The 14703-nt window shown below is 36.0% G+C and overlaps 1 protein-coding gene across 1 annotated transcript in view; it reads left to right on the forward strand.

Moving 5' to 3' along the window:
* Positions 1-4559: 4559 nt before the first annotated feature.
* LOC125665390 (uncharacterized) overlaps positions 4560-14703 on the forward strand; it is a 39715-nt gene continuing 29571 nt past the window's right edge. Inside the window, exon 1 of the mRNA XM_048898033.2 lies at positions 4560-4704. Coding sequence (XP_048753990.2) covers positions 4575-4704 — 130 coding nt within the window. The 5' untranslated portion in view covers positions 4560-4574. The remainder of the gene's footprint in view (positions 4705-14703) is intronic.

Consider the following 14703-nt stretch of genomic DNA (forward strand, 5'->3'; position numbering starts at 1 on the left):
TGCTAATCATTTGTATGATTAATTGACTATTGTTTAACGTCCCTCTCGAGAATATTTCACTCATACGGAGACGTCACCACTGCCCGTGAAGGGTTACATAATTCAGGCCTATTTCGGCGCTTCTGGTAATTGAGCAGGAATGGATCTTTATCGTGCCACACCTGCTGTGACACAGGACCTCAGTTTCGGTGGTCACATCCGAAGGACTGTCCGATTTAGTCGCCTTTTACGATAAGCAAGGGGGTATTGTTGATCTATTCTAACCCGGATCTCCACGGGATGAATGTCATATCAGCGATCATACGTGTAATAGATTAACCTTATGATAATGAAAAGAAACTACTGGATGGGGTAGAAGACCTGTCTCAAGCACCTGTTGTACAGAACAAAAGGAAGAAATATGGAGAGGTTCGATGGAAAACAAAATACACAATACATGTATATAAGACTAACAAGACCTCTATAGAACACACGTTTAATTTCTTACGTAACCTTTGTGATTTTGTTCCATCAAAGTTTGTTTATCATTTGTGTGTTGGTGGCAAAATTTTAAAGATACCTTCAGGCATGATATCGTGTGTTACAGTAGCGGTGTGTGCACATATAATGAACATGTTTCTGTTTTTAATTGAACAGTCAGTGTGTTTTTGCATATGTCCTTCTTAAGTTATCATGATTAAATACATGAATGCTCGTGCAAATATCACGTCTGCATGCTTAACCTCACGTTTGCAATTAGTGTGACATCAATTTGAATACCGACCACTGAAAGCTCAGAGAAAATATTTAATTTCATTCTGTATGATCACTGAAAAAAATACATGTTCATACACTCAGTATTCATAAGCAAATCGACAACTCATTCGCTGATTATTACATGTATCTAAGCGTCTGATTCACAAATCACTCTATTAACAAACGATCTATTGCAAGTTGTTAATGAATTTCGACAGGTGTGGTGATATATTGATTGATTGATTGTATCTTGTTTAACGTCTCTCTTGAGAATTTTTCACAAATATGGAGACGTCACCATTGTCGGTGAAGGGCTGCAGAATTTAGGCCTATGATTGTCGCTTATAGACTTTGAACAGTGATGATTTTTTAAAATGCCACACCAACTGTGACACAGGACATCCGTTTTTAAGGTCATATCCGATGACCCATGACATTCACACCTGATGCCGAGCGTTTGGCGATGGAACTGTCACTACCTGTTTTAACGACTTAGGTCTGTCGCGGCCGGTATTCGAACCCCGGCCTTCCGAATGCGGGGCGAACGCTCTAACCTCTAGACCACCGCGGCGGTTGTGGTGGTATATCATGATGTTATTACATATAAATATGTATATATAGCGTTTATTCATCATCTCATTATATTTTCAATTATGGTTATCTTCACAATGTTTCCATTTTCGAGATTTCGACACTGCCTGTTAAACGGCTACATCAAAATATACTTTTGTCATGTCTCTATTCTCTGCGCTAGTCACTCCCCATCACACAATACCCTGCTTGATATGTTGAACAAATCACGCATTGCTGTTGTAGTTGTCCCTGCTAGTTGTACGGATAAACTACAACCATTAGATCAAACAATAAAACAAAACCGCAGGGATGAATTAAAACAACAATTTTCGGTCTTGGTATTGTAATAAAGTCGTAAAACAAAAGGACCCAAAGACAGAGAACTGCAGCACGTCAATTTAAGAGCATAACTTTTAAAAACCTCTACATGTTAAATGGATTTTAGGAACATACAGAATTTAAACAACAATACGAATTCACCATCACGGTACCTCAGTGGTAGAGAGTTCGCTTCGTATACGGAAGTTGGCGAGTTCGAGCCCCGCTATTGCCATGCCCGCGTCAAACCTAAGACGTAAATATAGATAGAGATTGCTTCTTCGCCAAGGAGTCAGAACCTCTACCCTGGGGATAATGAAATTTGCAATTTTGTAGAGGCCTTCCTGCTCTACATCACTTTGCATTTAGTTGTGTTTTTACAGATGTGCAATTGTTTGACATTGGTCAATGAATGAGGTTTCACTCCGGCCCGAAGGTTCAAAAGCCTCGTGTCAGTTTGTCCCAGAACGCTAAAGTCACTCCATTTGCCCATCCTGTGCACCCTCTCGAAATCGACTCTGTAATCTACCTTGTACTTGTTTTGGAGAAAGTTCCGCAACACTTGCTCGGTGTCCCCCCATTCCTCCTCTGGTATTCCTGTGAATATCACAGTGTCCTCCCATTCCTCCTCTGATATTCCTGTGAATATCACAGTGTCCTCCCATTCCTCCTCTGATATTCCTGTGAATATCACAGTGTCCTCCCATTTCTCCTTTGGTATTTCTGTGAATATCACGGTGTCCTCCCATTTCTCCTTTGGTATTCCTGTGAATATCAGTGTCCTCCCATTCCTCCTCTGATATTCCTGTGAATATCACAGTGTCCTCCCATTCCTCCTCTGATATTCCTGTGAATATCACAGTGTCCTCCCATTCCTCCTCTGATATTCCTGTGAATATCACGGTGTCATCCCATTCCTCCTCTGGTATTCCTGTGAATATCACAGCGCATATAGTTTTTCAATTTAGTATCAACAGCATTAAACAAGATTTAAAAAAATATTTCACACAATTTCATATACACTACATGTAAGTTCGGCCCCGCCCTCGAGTCAGACTCTCTATCCCCAGGGCCATTCTACTGTACATGATTATACATTTAGTTTTTAGGTCATCTGAGGCACTCAGGTGACCTATTGCTATTGGTCTTCATCCGTCATCGTCCGTTAACAACTTCTTCCCAGAAACTACTGGGCTACTGGGCCAATCTTTACCAAAGGTATGTAGCATCTGTAGGTGAAGGAGACCGGAAATTGTAAATTTCATGACCCTCACTCACCCTATGGGACCTTAATTTTTGGTTAAAAATGTAAAATTGATGTACATTTTGTATTTCTTTAAAAATCTTCTTTACTCCTGGGCATCTAGCAGAGAAAGTGAGTATATAGTAATGATATGCAAGGTAGTTTCTACCAAAATATTAAATTTCATGACCCCCAGGACAGGCGTGGTCATGATACACTGTACATGTATATAGTGAAAATAAATTATTTCTTTAAAAATCTTCTTCTCTAGAACCACACATGTTTAGGAAAAACTAAATGCATGGTGATGTAGAGCAGGAAGGTCTCTTTCAAAAGTTCATAATCCCCGGGGTACTTAACTTACAATATAGTGTTTATGTGCAAAACACTTAAATAACATCTTCTTTAGTGCTATTGATACTAAATTGAAACTAAATGGATGTTTAGAAAGAGCAGGTAGTCCTTTACCTAAATTGTAGATTTGATGATCCCCAGAGTAGGGTTTCCGACCCCAGGGTGGGGCCAACTGAGTATATAGTATTAATGTCAGTGTAAGTTTGCCGATACTGTATAAAATCTAAATGCATACTTAGGAATAGCAGAAAAGGATGTACAAAAAATGGTAAATTTCACAACCTAGGGTTTTAACTCTAGAATGGGTCGAAATTAGTCATATCTTTTAATGTTTTAATGTTAATATCATATTATATTATATATTATATAAAGCCTTTCATCAGTGTATGCACTTTTGAGGGCAGCTAATCTAAGAACACAACTTGTTTTATACTATTGCTGAACATTAGAATTTACCTTACATATTCAGAACAGGAAATATTTTCTAGATTTCATATCCTTTGGGAGTAGTGATATTTTTTCACTAGTACTCGGGTGACTAATAAGGCCTGTCGACCTTTTTTTTTTTTTAAAGAAAAAGGATTTCTGAAAATTGGTCAAATTTTCCCTCGCTCCTAAGGGCACAGGGGTGCAGGAGTCCAGAAATTTACAATTTATTTCTCCCTGCTCCAAAATTGCTTCATACAAAATTTTAAAAGAATTGCAGTTATCAAGATATAATTAAAAATATTTAATTGTTAACACAAGATGGACGCTGACATGAGATTACCCAGGTGTCTTAGCAAGGACTCAGGCCTTATCGGTCACCTGAGTATTAGTTAAAAGTATCACTAGTCCCAAGGGCAATGCAATCTAGGGGGATCAATGCACATAGTGATAAGGAATTATGCATGCATTTTAATGTTTTCAATGCATTTATATTAATGGCAGTTGATTCAAGGTAGGAGCTAGGAAGTTGTATGAAATATAACCTGTTTAAACGGAAATGGAAAAGGATGCTCTGCCAGGTGAATAGACAGTTTTAATTAATGAGTAATCATCGCACGCCTTCTCTACCTCAAATATAAACCAAATTTGACAAAACACAAAATTAAGATAAGCAAACCAACTTCCGATCATTGAAGGGAAGAGTGTGAGAAACATTGGAGTGACATTATATGAAATTAATTTTAATAGAAAGTTAAAAGTTGAAAACAGTATTTTTTTTTAAATTTCTTAAATCAATATGATCGTTCAGTTACTGGTGGTAATTCTTTCCGTGTTGGAATGCACATCTCGTGTCGTGAAGCCGCATCGGAACTGTCTCCATAATGTGTGTTACTTTGAATTTAACGTGGACTACAAATTTACCATGATGTGGTATAATTACACAAACATACGGGAACCGAGTTATAACCCCGTGGTGATCAGAGACGGGATTTTACAGAGAAGAGTAGCGAGCTTCACGTGCACAGATCAGTATATTCCACTCACCAGAGAAGGTACTGTTTTGTCTTAATTAAATGCTTAATTCAAAGCCTTGGCACTAGTGCATGAACTAATGCATATCAAATTTATTTGCACAGAATTTGACATCAGGACATAATAAAACACACACATACACCGAAAATTAAGTTAATTACAAGACATGATTAAATGTTTTCACTAAATAATGGTATTACCGGTAGCGGTAGCTCAAAGATGGAGCGTGTGCCTCGTGACTGGGATGTTGAGCCCCGCTCGTGCTATGGTCGCATCAAACCTAAGTCTTCCTCATAGATAGTAATTACTCCTTCGTCAAATGCTACAATGATTAATTATATATTGTTTAACGTCCCACTTGAGAATTTTTCATTCATGTGGACTCGCTCAAACGCTCGACATCTAGAAGTGACGGCAGTGAGCGCTAATTGTGGCAGAACCTTCCCTGCTACGGCAGTGAGCGGTAATTGTGTAATTGTGGTAGAACCCTCTCTGCTACGGCAGTGAGCGCTAATTGTGTAATTGTGGTAGAACCTTCTCTGCTACGGCAGTGAGCGCTAATTGTGGTATTTCACGTACATCTCGTGACGTCTCAATATGAGTGAAAATTCTGGTAGGGACGCAAAAAGAAATAAACAAACCAAACATTCAATATCTAAAGGATTGTGTTCAGCAATAACCATTCTCCGGCTCTCAAATTTCATCTTCAATTCACTTGTTTCCATGTTAAAAAAGAAAAGACAAATGATAATCAATGTCCATAGTACTGTGTTCTAATTTGAGATATGATGTCACACTGTTTAGTATGTTGTAATTGGCGTGTCCCGACTTACGATTCGTGATCCTGGAAGCGTGCTAAATCTAAAACGATTAGAATTGATTCCTAAATTCATATTGCGCAGCTTCAGAAACAGGAGGTCTCTCACACTTGTGACTGTTCCTTTCACAAGCACCAAGCATTAGAAATGATACATACGGGTCTTTCGGGAATTACCTAAAAAATGTTTTTTGACACTTCACCGAAAAGTTGATGACCTAGAATTTCTAAATGACTAAAAATATTGAATGTTGCTTGAAAGAACATGCACACAATGAATGAATATTGTCTTGATCTACAGACAAAAGCGTGGAAAAATTTAGCCTGTTGATAATCCATTGGGAAGAGACCATCTGTTTCTGAACCGCGCAAATTGAATTAAGGAATCCTTTCTAAAACGATGGCTAGCTTAATTTTTTCCCTGACTACATAGTTTTTAACAAATGTATCTGACAAAAACACCGAAAAACCTCTCTATGTTATCAGACTTAAAGGACACATCTCATGTTTTCAAAGTATACAATATTACATGCATTTTGTCTTCTTTATGCTTATAGTAATTAATTCTAAAAGTTCGTTCGCCGAAATTTTGCGATAATTAACCACAATACAGACTTAAATCTAAGCCCCGATTTAAAAAAGTCAAGTTAATTAGGTAGGTAGTCACGTGGTACAGTGACGTCACATGCGCCCTTCGGATTGTGAAAGTACTGCGAGATATTATTAAAAACTCAACTTTTAGGGGCCTAATTTATTTACCATGGGCAACATTTAAATCGATGTTGACAAATTGTCCGAGTTTTATATGTGTTCGCCACCAGTGCACACATATAACGATGTAAATACCCAAATATAGCGAGTAAAGCGTGTATGAAATCGGCAATATTGTGAGTAAATAATGTTTATATGGGTTGCTGTCTACAAACTGTTTGGGGATGTTATTCCTTTATACATCTGTAATTGGCGTTGTTTTTTTCTAAAATAAACAGTGCAATCATTATTTATTTTTGGATTAGACAAATTATGATACGTTAAATTGTTGCCAAGCTATTGTCACGTGTGCATTTCGGAAAGAAAGAAAAAGACAACACACACACAAATCAATAAAAATATTCAAATCTAAAGTGGTAATCACATTATTTTATTTTGATAAAGCAATCTTATTACTATTTTTGAATTGTGATCTGCACGTCTTTAGGAAGTACTAAGTGGGAGCACGGTTATACATGTAGCCTACTGACACCATAAAGAAATAATTTTATAATTCAATTTAAAGTTAGGAAATACAATATTCTATTATTTGTATAATTAAAAGTTCAATTATTTTGTATCTTTAATTTTTGTTGTTGTTGTAAATCTACCAGTTGGTAGAAGTTACATTGTATCGTCGATATATGTTGTTATAAGGTGAAGGTCAGTTGATGCGAGTGTGTATTGAATTTGAAGAGCAAAACAGAATGTATGCTATAGGCCTACCAGTGTTTATAGCTTCGATATATCCATTTTCTCGCAGTTTATCAGGGTCTCTGTCCAAGCGGTGTTTGAAAAGTGACTGGGTGTGTTTTTTAAGGTAAAGTTCTTGCTCCAACAAAAAAATTATCCACGTCTTTTTTCTCGTACCTTCCTTCGAAAAATTGAAAAATACTCAGTCTAAATCCTTTCTACCGACAACTAGTACACCCGAGCACGGCACAAAACATCTTAATGCATTATTATTTACAAGCCGTTAACGTGATAATTGGTTTTTTGTCGATTAAATCTAATCTGTTTATGAAATGTCTAATAGATGTTTTCAAACCTGAGGGCGCATATGACGTCACACATAATGGCGCGTAAACTAGCGAAAGAAAATATGCATATCGCAAGATTTGAATTTCATCGCTTTCAAACTTGAAAACTAAACAAAATATTTCATTTAAAACACATTTAAAGTAGTTTTAGGCAGAAAAAGAGTTAATTTTGCTGAAAAAATGAAAGAATTTAGAAACATGCGTTGTGTCCTTTAATTAGAGACTGTGAAATATTATTTGACGTTATCAGATTGATAGAGACACTGAGAAATCTATTGATGTTACCGGACTTATATAGACAATGATAAACGTTTTGATGTTATCAGACTTATAGAGACAATGATAAACTTTTCTTGATATTATCAGACTTCCAGAGACAATAAGAAACCTTTCTTGATGTTATCAGACTGATAGAGACTTTCCATACATATGTTATCGCATATATCGTACCAGAAAGTAAGAATATAGCTAATGATTATTGAAGTACAAATATGCTCTTTCAATTTCATAGAGCTAATCGTAGTTAAAGATAAAGAGCTCCGAGAAGCATATTTATACAGCAATATTTTATGATAAAAGTGGCCATTCTTTAAAAATCGGATGACAATACCATCAAGAGAAATGGCATGTGGAGACACTTTCCTCTGGTTTATTTTGTAATGTAGAACAGGATAAAAGATTGTCTAGCAATGTCTACGTCCTTGTGGCCACGCTCATTATATGTCAATTTGTTTGTATTGGTATGTTGTCATCATAATGGGAAATAAAAACACTCTCAGTCAAACGTGAAGGTTATGTAATAACACAAATTGTAATTAGAAAATATGCTGAATCATGTTTAAGAATAGAATGCTTAAACAATTTAAAGTCTGGATAACGATTCGTCACTGTCGAAATCTTAGAATCTGTTACATGGTAGCTGTCATGTAATTGAAAGACAATGTTATGAATATATGTATTTGTAAATTATTGACACAGCCCTATTTACCTGTAATGTATGAAGGTAGGTACTGTTTTTATCAAGTAAACTAATTTCACTCGAGGCGTGGGGTCCGTGTCTATTCATCCGTAGGCTAGAACACCATTGCTATAGCAATTCATAGCTATAATTTTCAATTCACACCTGCACTTGAAAACAGTTGAAAATTATAACAAATAAATAATGAATTTTAGTATTCCAACAATTTTGTCGAAACCTGTGTCCTTACCAAATAAGAATTAATCGCAATTTTTGAAATTTTGTTTGTTATAGGATTGACTGTATATATTTTTTTGTCCATCGAGAAATGAATCTAAAAACCGCATCGCAAACTTTATGAAAGCCGAAGGCATTACAAATCGCATTTTCCTCTATGAACCAACCAATTTCAGCGCGTGACACAATCCGTTCACATTGACTATGAGCGGATTATGAACTAGCTTAAAGCACGCGACTGAGAGAACGTAATGAATTGAAAAAAATAGAACTGTTACAAAAATCTCGCAAGTCACACCTTTGGATTAAGATTGTAAACTTACGTGGATTATCATCCTAATCTTGCAGTCTCCTACCCCCAAAATACAGTGCACCTTGCAATGTTGATAAAAGGCAGGGTGAGACGAAATATGACTTCAGGTCTATGTGTTGACATACGTCACAATAACTACTGTGACAGAGGCTAGGAGTTCGTTTTATGCAACAAAATAGAAGCAATGTAAACCAAGGGTGATATAGTAAATTATATATAAGAAATGAACATCACTTTTGAGCTGTTCATGGTCAATATGAACGGATTTGGATTTGAGGCTAGCGCGATTCACAGAATTTGCCTCAAATCCAAATCCGTTCACACTGACCATGAACAGCTCAAAAGTGATGTTCATTTCTTAAATGAATGAAAAATTGGTATATAGTGAGAGATGGGCGTAAAACAATGAATGGAAGGAAAATTGAAATATTGTGTAATAAAATCCCTAACTACACAAATTTTCTGTAATTTATCAACAACAAATTTATCTTAATAATGCTAGATGAGTTACGAATGACCATGCCGGAACGAACGGTTTGAGGGAACGAACGGTGTTAGATGGTCTGGGTACGGAACTTTGATGTATACACCTACTCCTAAGAACTGTCCAAGAACTGTTCCAGTTCTTATCAAAATCGAAATGCTTCATATGGTGTTAAGGGATATATAGGGGGATAATATACGAATGATAGATATATATCTCTTTTAAAATATGTTAATCATTATAGAACATAAATTACTCAGAAAATTATTCTAAATAATGTGCCATATTCATTAATTTTATTTCTTTTCCACCCCCTTTAGATAATTGCAGGGTTGATCCTTAACAGTGAATTTCCAAATTATCTCATTCCATGGGTATCCTGGTTAGAATATGTCCTCAGTACCCCTTGCTTGTCATAAGAGGCGACTAAATGGGGCGGTCCTTCGGATGAGACCGCAAAAACCGAGGCCCCGTGTCACAGCAGGTGTTGCACGGAAAAGATGCTTCCCTGATCAAAGGCCGTAAGCGCCGAGCATAGGCCTATATTTTACAGCCCTTCAACGACAATGCTGAAGTCTCCATATGCGTGAACATTCTCGAGAGGGACGTTAAACAATATAAAATTTATCAAAATTATCTCGAAGCCTCATTAGCCTATAAACATTTTTGTTAAAGGTTGTACAAAAAAATATATCGGTAATTCCAAGACATATTTAACGACATCAAGTTTTAAAAGTTAGCTCCTTCAGTAAGGAATCAGTTCCTTAAATAAGGGACCGAGAGGGGTCAAAAATATTTTCTTATCTAAAAAACAGGAAATGATTTCTTAAGTAATATTAACGCAAAGTGTCTACGGATAGCTCCGTTTACCTGATCAATATAGAGAGCTTTCGGCAGCTAAGACTGGTTAAAATGGGATGCTTACTCCTCCTAGGAACCTGGTCCCACCTCTGGTATTTAGGGGTCCGTGTTTGCCCTACTCTTAATTTGTGGGATTTATGAGATTGACCTTTCATTGATCACTGTTCGTTATCTTCATTTTTAAAATTAAATATGATAATTATAGTATTCACTTTAATTTCAAGAAGCCAACTGAATCCTTAAATAAAATGCATTGCGATTTTCTTTATTTGTCAGTTAGAATTAATGATCGGGGAATGGTAATGTATCCTGTTAACCTATTCATCTGTGCTCTTTGATATTAGGAACGCTTGTCTGTGATGAAGTTTTATATTGACTACTTATTCCACAAACTTTGGAAAAACCGCAAATCAAGAAAGAAAATTATTTCCTCAAGATGTCAACAATAATTGTCTTTTCAGTAATGCTAATTGATTCAAAATACACCAACTCCTTAAATCCAACAAAATTCTTGTGGGTAAAAATAACTTGAGACACACATAAATATTAACACGTGGCTAGAAATGAAGTAAATATACATGTATGTCGTTTAAATTATAGGACACTTGCGCTAATTACTGGGATCTTACAGTCCTAAACAGTGGAGGATCCCCCAAGTTTTCGTCTCGGAGAAATATATGACAAAATCTTTTGATTTTATTTTATTGGGAGAAATTCTTTCTTTTTTTCAAAACCCCTTAAAATTTGCGTCTTTTTTATTATTAATTTCACCTTATTAAAAATGACAGAAAATAGTAAAAATTACTACATGGGAGACATATTTCAAGCCCTATAAAATCTGCAGATTCCGGGAGCTTCGCCCCTGGTCCTCCACCTCGGCTTCACCCTGGACCCACTGGGGGCCTCTAGGTGGCCCCCAGCCTTATTAAGTTGCACCCCTAACCGCAATTTTTGGATCCGCCCCTGGTCAAACTGGAGTACACATACATAGGTCAGGTGGTATTATTAAGTAAAGCCATAGGGATCCATTAGTGTAAAGTATATACATTAAAAACATTGTACAACTTAGACGAAATACGATATCTATTAATGTGCATGAACGATGTAGGAAAGTTATGGTTGTTTCATGTCAAGATAGACGTGAGTACGATAGAGAATCATCATTGCTACGGCCCCGCGGCTAAGCGTCATGAATAGATCAAATGTGGTATTTCAGAAGAAGCTGTAGTGTCCCCACATGAGTATACTCCAATGAAATGTTAAGCAATACACAGAGAAGCAAATGATTGATTGTTTATATATTGTGTAACGTACCACGTGAGAATATTTCACTCATATGGAGACGGCATCATTGCCGATTAAGAGCTGCAGAATTTAGGCCGATCCTCGGCACTTGCGGCCTTTGAACAAGGAGGGAACTTTATCGTGCCACACCTACTGTGGCACGGGGCCTCGGTTTTTGCAGTCTCATCCGAAGGACCGCCCCATTTACCGGTAGTCGCCTCTTACGTTAAGCAAGGGTTACTGAGGACATATTTTAACCCGGATCCCCACGAAATCAAATGATAAAAATCTCCAAAATTCTTATTATTAAAAGCCATACTGATATTGATTTCATGAAACTGTTTCTTTAGAAAGATATACAATTTTTCAAAAATATTATTGAAAAATAAAGGACATCTATTGCATAGACTTAGTGAAAACAGAGATGATGTCCTTAGATTGAATAAGGAACAATGATCGATGCCATAACTCCTATAAGCAATACAAAATAGAGAGTTGGACAGACACCGACATCTGGAGATACCAGAGGTGTAGGAGGAGTAAGCATCCCCTGTTGACCGGTCACACCCGCCGTGAGCCCTATATTTTGATCAAATAAACGGAGTAATCCATAATTGAAATCAATGTGCCATGATCGGCCTAACAATCGGTATGAAACACGTTGTATTTGAAAATTAGATCATTATATCGACCATATAATTTGGGAAATGCTGCAGACTTTAAACGAGACTATTGAAACTCCTGTAACATCAAATTCTTTGTCAGTAGCCTGCCTCGCTTTTTATACGCAGAACAAGCTCTTGTGTATCGAACCACTTGAGATATATAAACAGCATATGCAGGTAATAATGGAATATTACTTCATAAATATGGGAAGTTGAATGTAATTTTTTAAACATATAATTCATTTTTCATAAATAACTTAAACTTTTGAAATATTTTATCTTTAACAATAACTATCAATGAAATGTATGTTCCTACCATGTATAGATCTAAAATGAAATCAATGCAAACCATTCTCATGAGTGTTAAAAATTGGGGTTTCCAAAAGTTGTCTAATAGACATAATGAACTTAATATGTAAATACATGTATTATATAATACTTACATTTCCAATGTTTTTGCCCTTCGATATCTTTACCAGTTGTAATGATAGCCTGTGATACAAATGTAAGCGACATGCGTATGAATCTTGATGAATATAATACGCCTATTTTAACGATAGCCTGGTTACCGAAGCCTTCCGACTGGGAAATATGACCTAAATGAAAGTATAAAACAGTAACTTTCATTTTTAAAGGTGCATGAGGGTATGACTTGGAACACTTCACGCGTGTATACTTTTCGTTAATGCGCGTCATGAGGTATACCGATGTTAAGCCTCATAGTTCATGCCCACATGTGTCATCGAAAATGAAATTTATTTCTGAAATGACACTAACATTAAATCAGGCTAAAAGATGATGTCACTGATATTATACATGTAAAAATATGCATACTCAGAAAAACAGGAAGTGACGTTTTGAAGGCATTTATATTATGGCATGGCTTTTCAGAGGAAACAGTTCCTTCCGTTATGCACAAGTCACATACATCATGAACAAGAGTTGTCAGAAGACAACACAGCACGTCGTGAAGCTTGACTCTACTTGGACATCATTACCCGGTAGCAATACTGTACCGAGGACTTGTTTCAAAATCATCGGTACAATATCGCTACATTTCATATCAATCAATTATTAAATCTATTGTAATCATCTTTAAAAGTTTTAATCCCTTCAACTGAATATTTGAGTTGATTCAATGAAATCTACAAACGTGCCTTTTAAGGTTATGCTAACCGAGGACTGATTGTATATTGTTTAAGATCCCTCTCGAGAATGTTTCATTCATATGGAAACGCCACCATAACCAGTGAAGGGCTGCAAAATTTAGGTCTATATTCGGCGCTTATGGTTTGAGAAAGGAGGGATCTTTATCGTGCCACACCTGCTGCCACAGTTTCTGCGGTTTCATTCGAAGGACCGCCCCATTTACTGGAATTTAGTCACCTTCTACGACAAGCAAGGGATACTGAGGACCTATTCTAACACAGATCCCTACGAAATGCAACATACGATAACTCTGCTTGATTTTTTCAATTATTCAATAAGGACTTGCAAAGTAAGATTTTCAATCAAGTGCACGTCAATTCTGCATGATTTTTGTTCAAACTTCTCATTTATTTTCAATACTAGAATGCTTATGGAATCTTAAGAATTCCCCGCATCTTCGTGTGTTAGTGTCCCTATAATTCTTTTGTAAACAAACCGCATGAAGCAGTGCTATTGATAAAGAAACACGAAAACTTGTTACTGATTTTTAAAGACGTTCATAATGAATTAATGAATATCTTCGGATTTAAGATTGCAGAATCGGGATCGGAGAAAACGTTGAGACACACGAGACATCAGACACGTTTGAAATACTTATCAGTGTGACTATAGACTTGCAATTTGGGGGAAGGTGTGAAAAATTTTCTAAAAGGTTTTGGAAGGTAAAGAATGAAATATAATGCTCACCTTTTCATTTAAGGTAGCTCCATTCTCATATGACTTATCAATATTAATGGTTGCAAGTGGAAAAATTGTATTAATTTCCACTCAGTATAGTTTAATTTGATTAATAACCAAAGAAAATATATATGTTGCCACCTTTTTGAAGGTGCCAGATGTCAAAATCAAAAAATCACATTTTCGTTAAACAGAATAATAAAAGAAAAACTGATAATTCATAAACATGTATAAATCGATTGTGAATATTAAGGAAATCATTGTATAAAAGGCATGCAGTATAGGGCATTCCAGCATAAGGGTTATTGCCCTTGAAAACATTTTAAAAATTATAAATAATTGATTATCTATGGAAAACAAACATTTTCATTATCAATAGTTTACCAAATTGTTTATTTTATCCTGCGTATAAAATTCATCTGAAAGATATATTTCTACCATGCACAAAGTTTTATTAAATAAAGATTTTGCAGAAACCTATGACATCACATGAGGATCGGTCTACCTTAATCACATGGTTTCAAATTGCAGACTTGATATGTGATTTTATGCCATATATGCTCTAGGTACAGGAAATGATATTTGATGATTCGAAAACAAAGAGAAGCAAAATCTCTCAATCAATTCAAAAGAATTCTACCAAAATATTGTTCGAAACCCTCTTATTTTTTTTCCCCAGCGAATAGGGTCGAAATAAATACAATCCACACTAAATTAATTACA

Source organism: Ostrea edulis, chromosome 10, assembly GCF_947568905.1.
Source record: "Ostrea edulis chromosome 10, xbOstEdul1.1, whole genome shotgun sequence".
Lineage (NCBI taxonomy): Eukaryota > Metazoa > Mollusca > Bivalvia > Ostreida > Ostreidae > Ostrea > Ostrea edulis.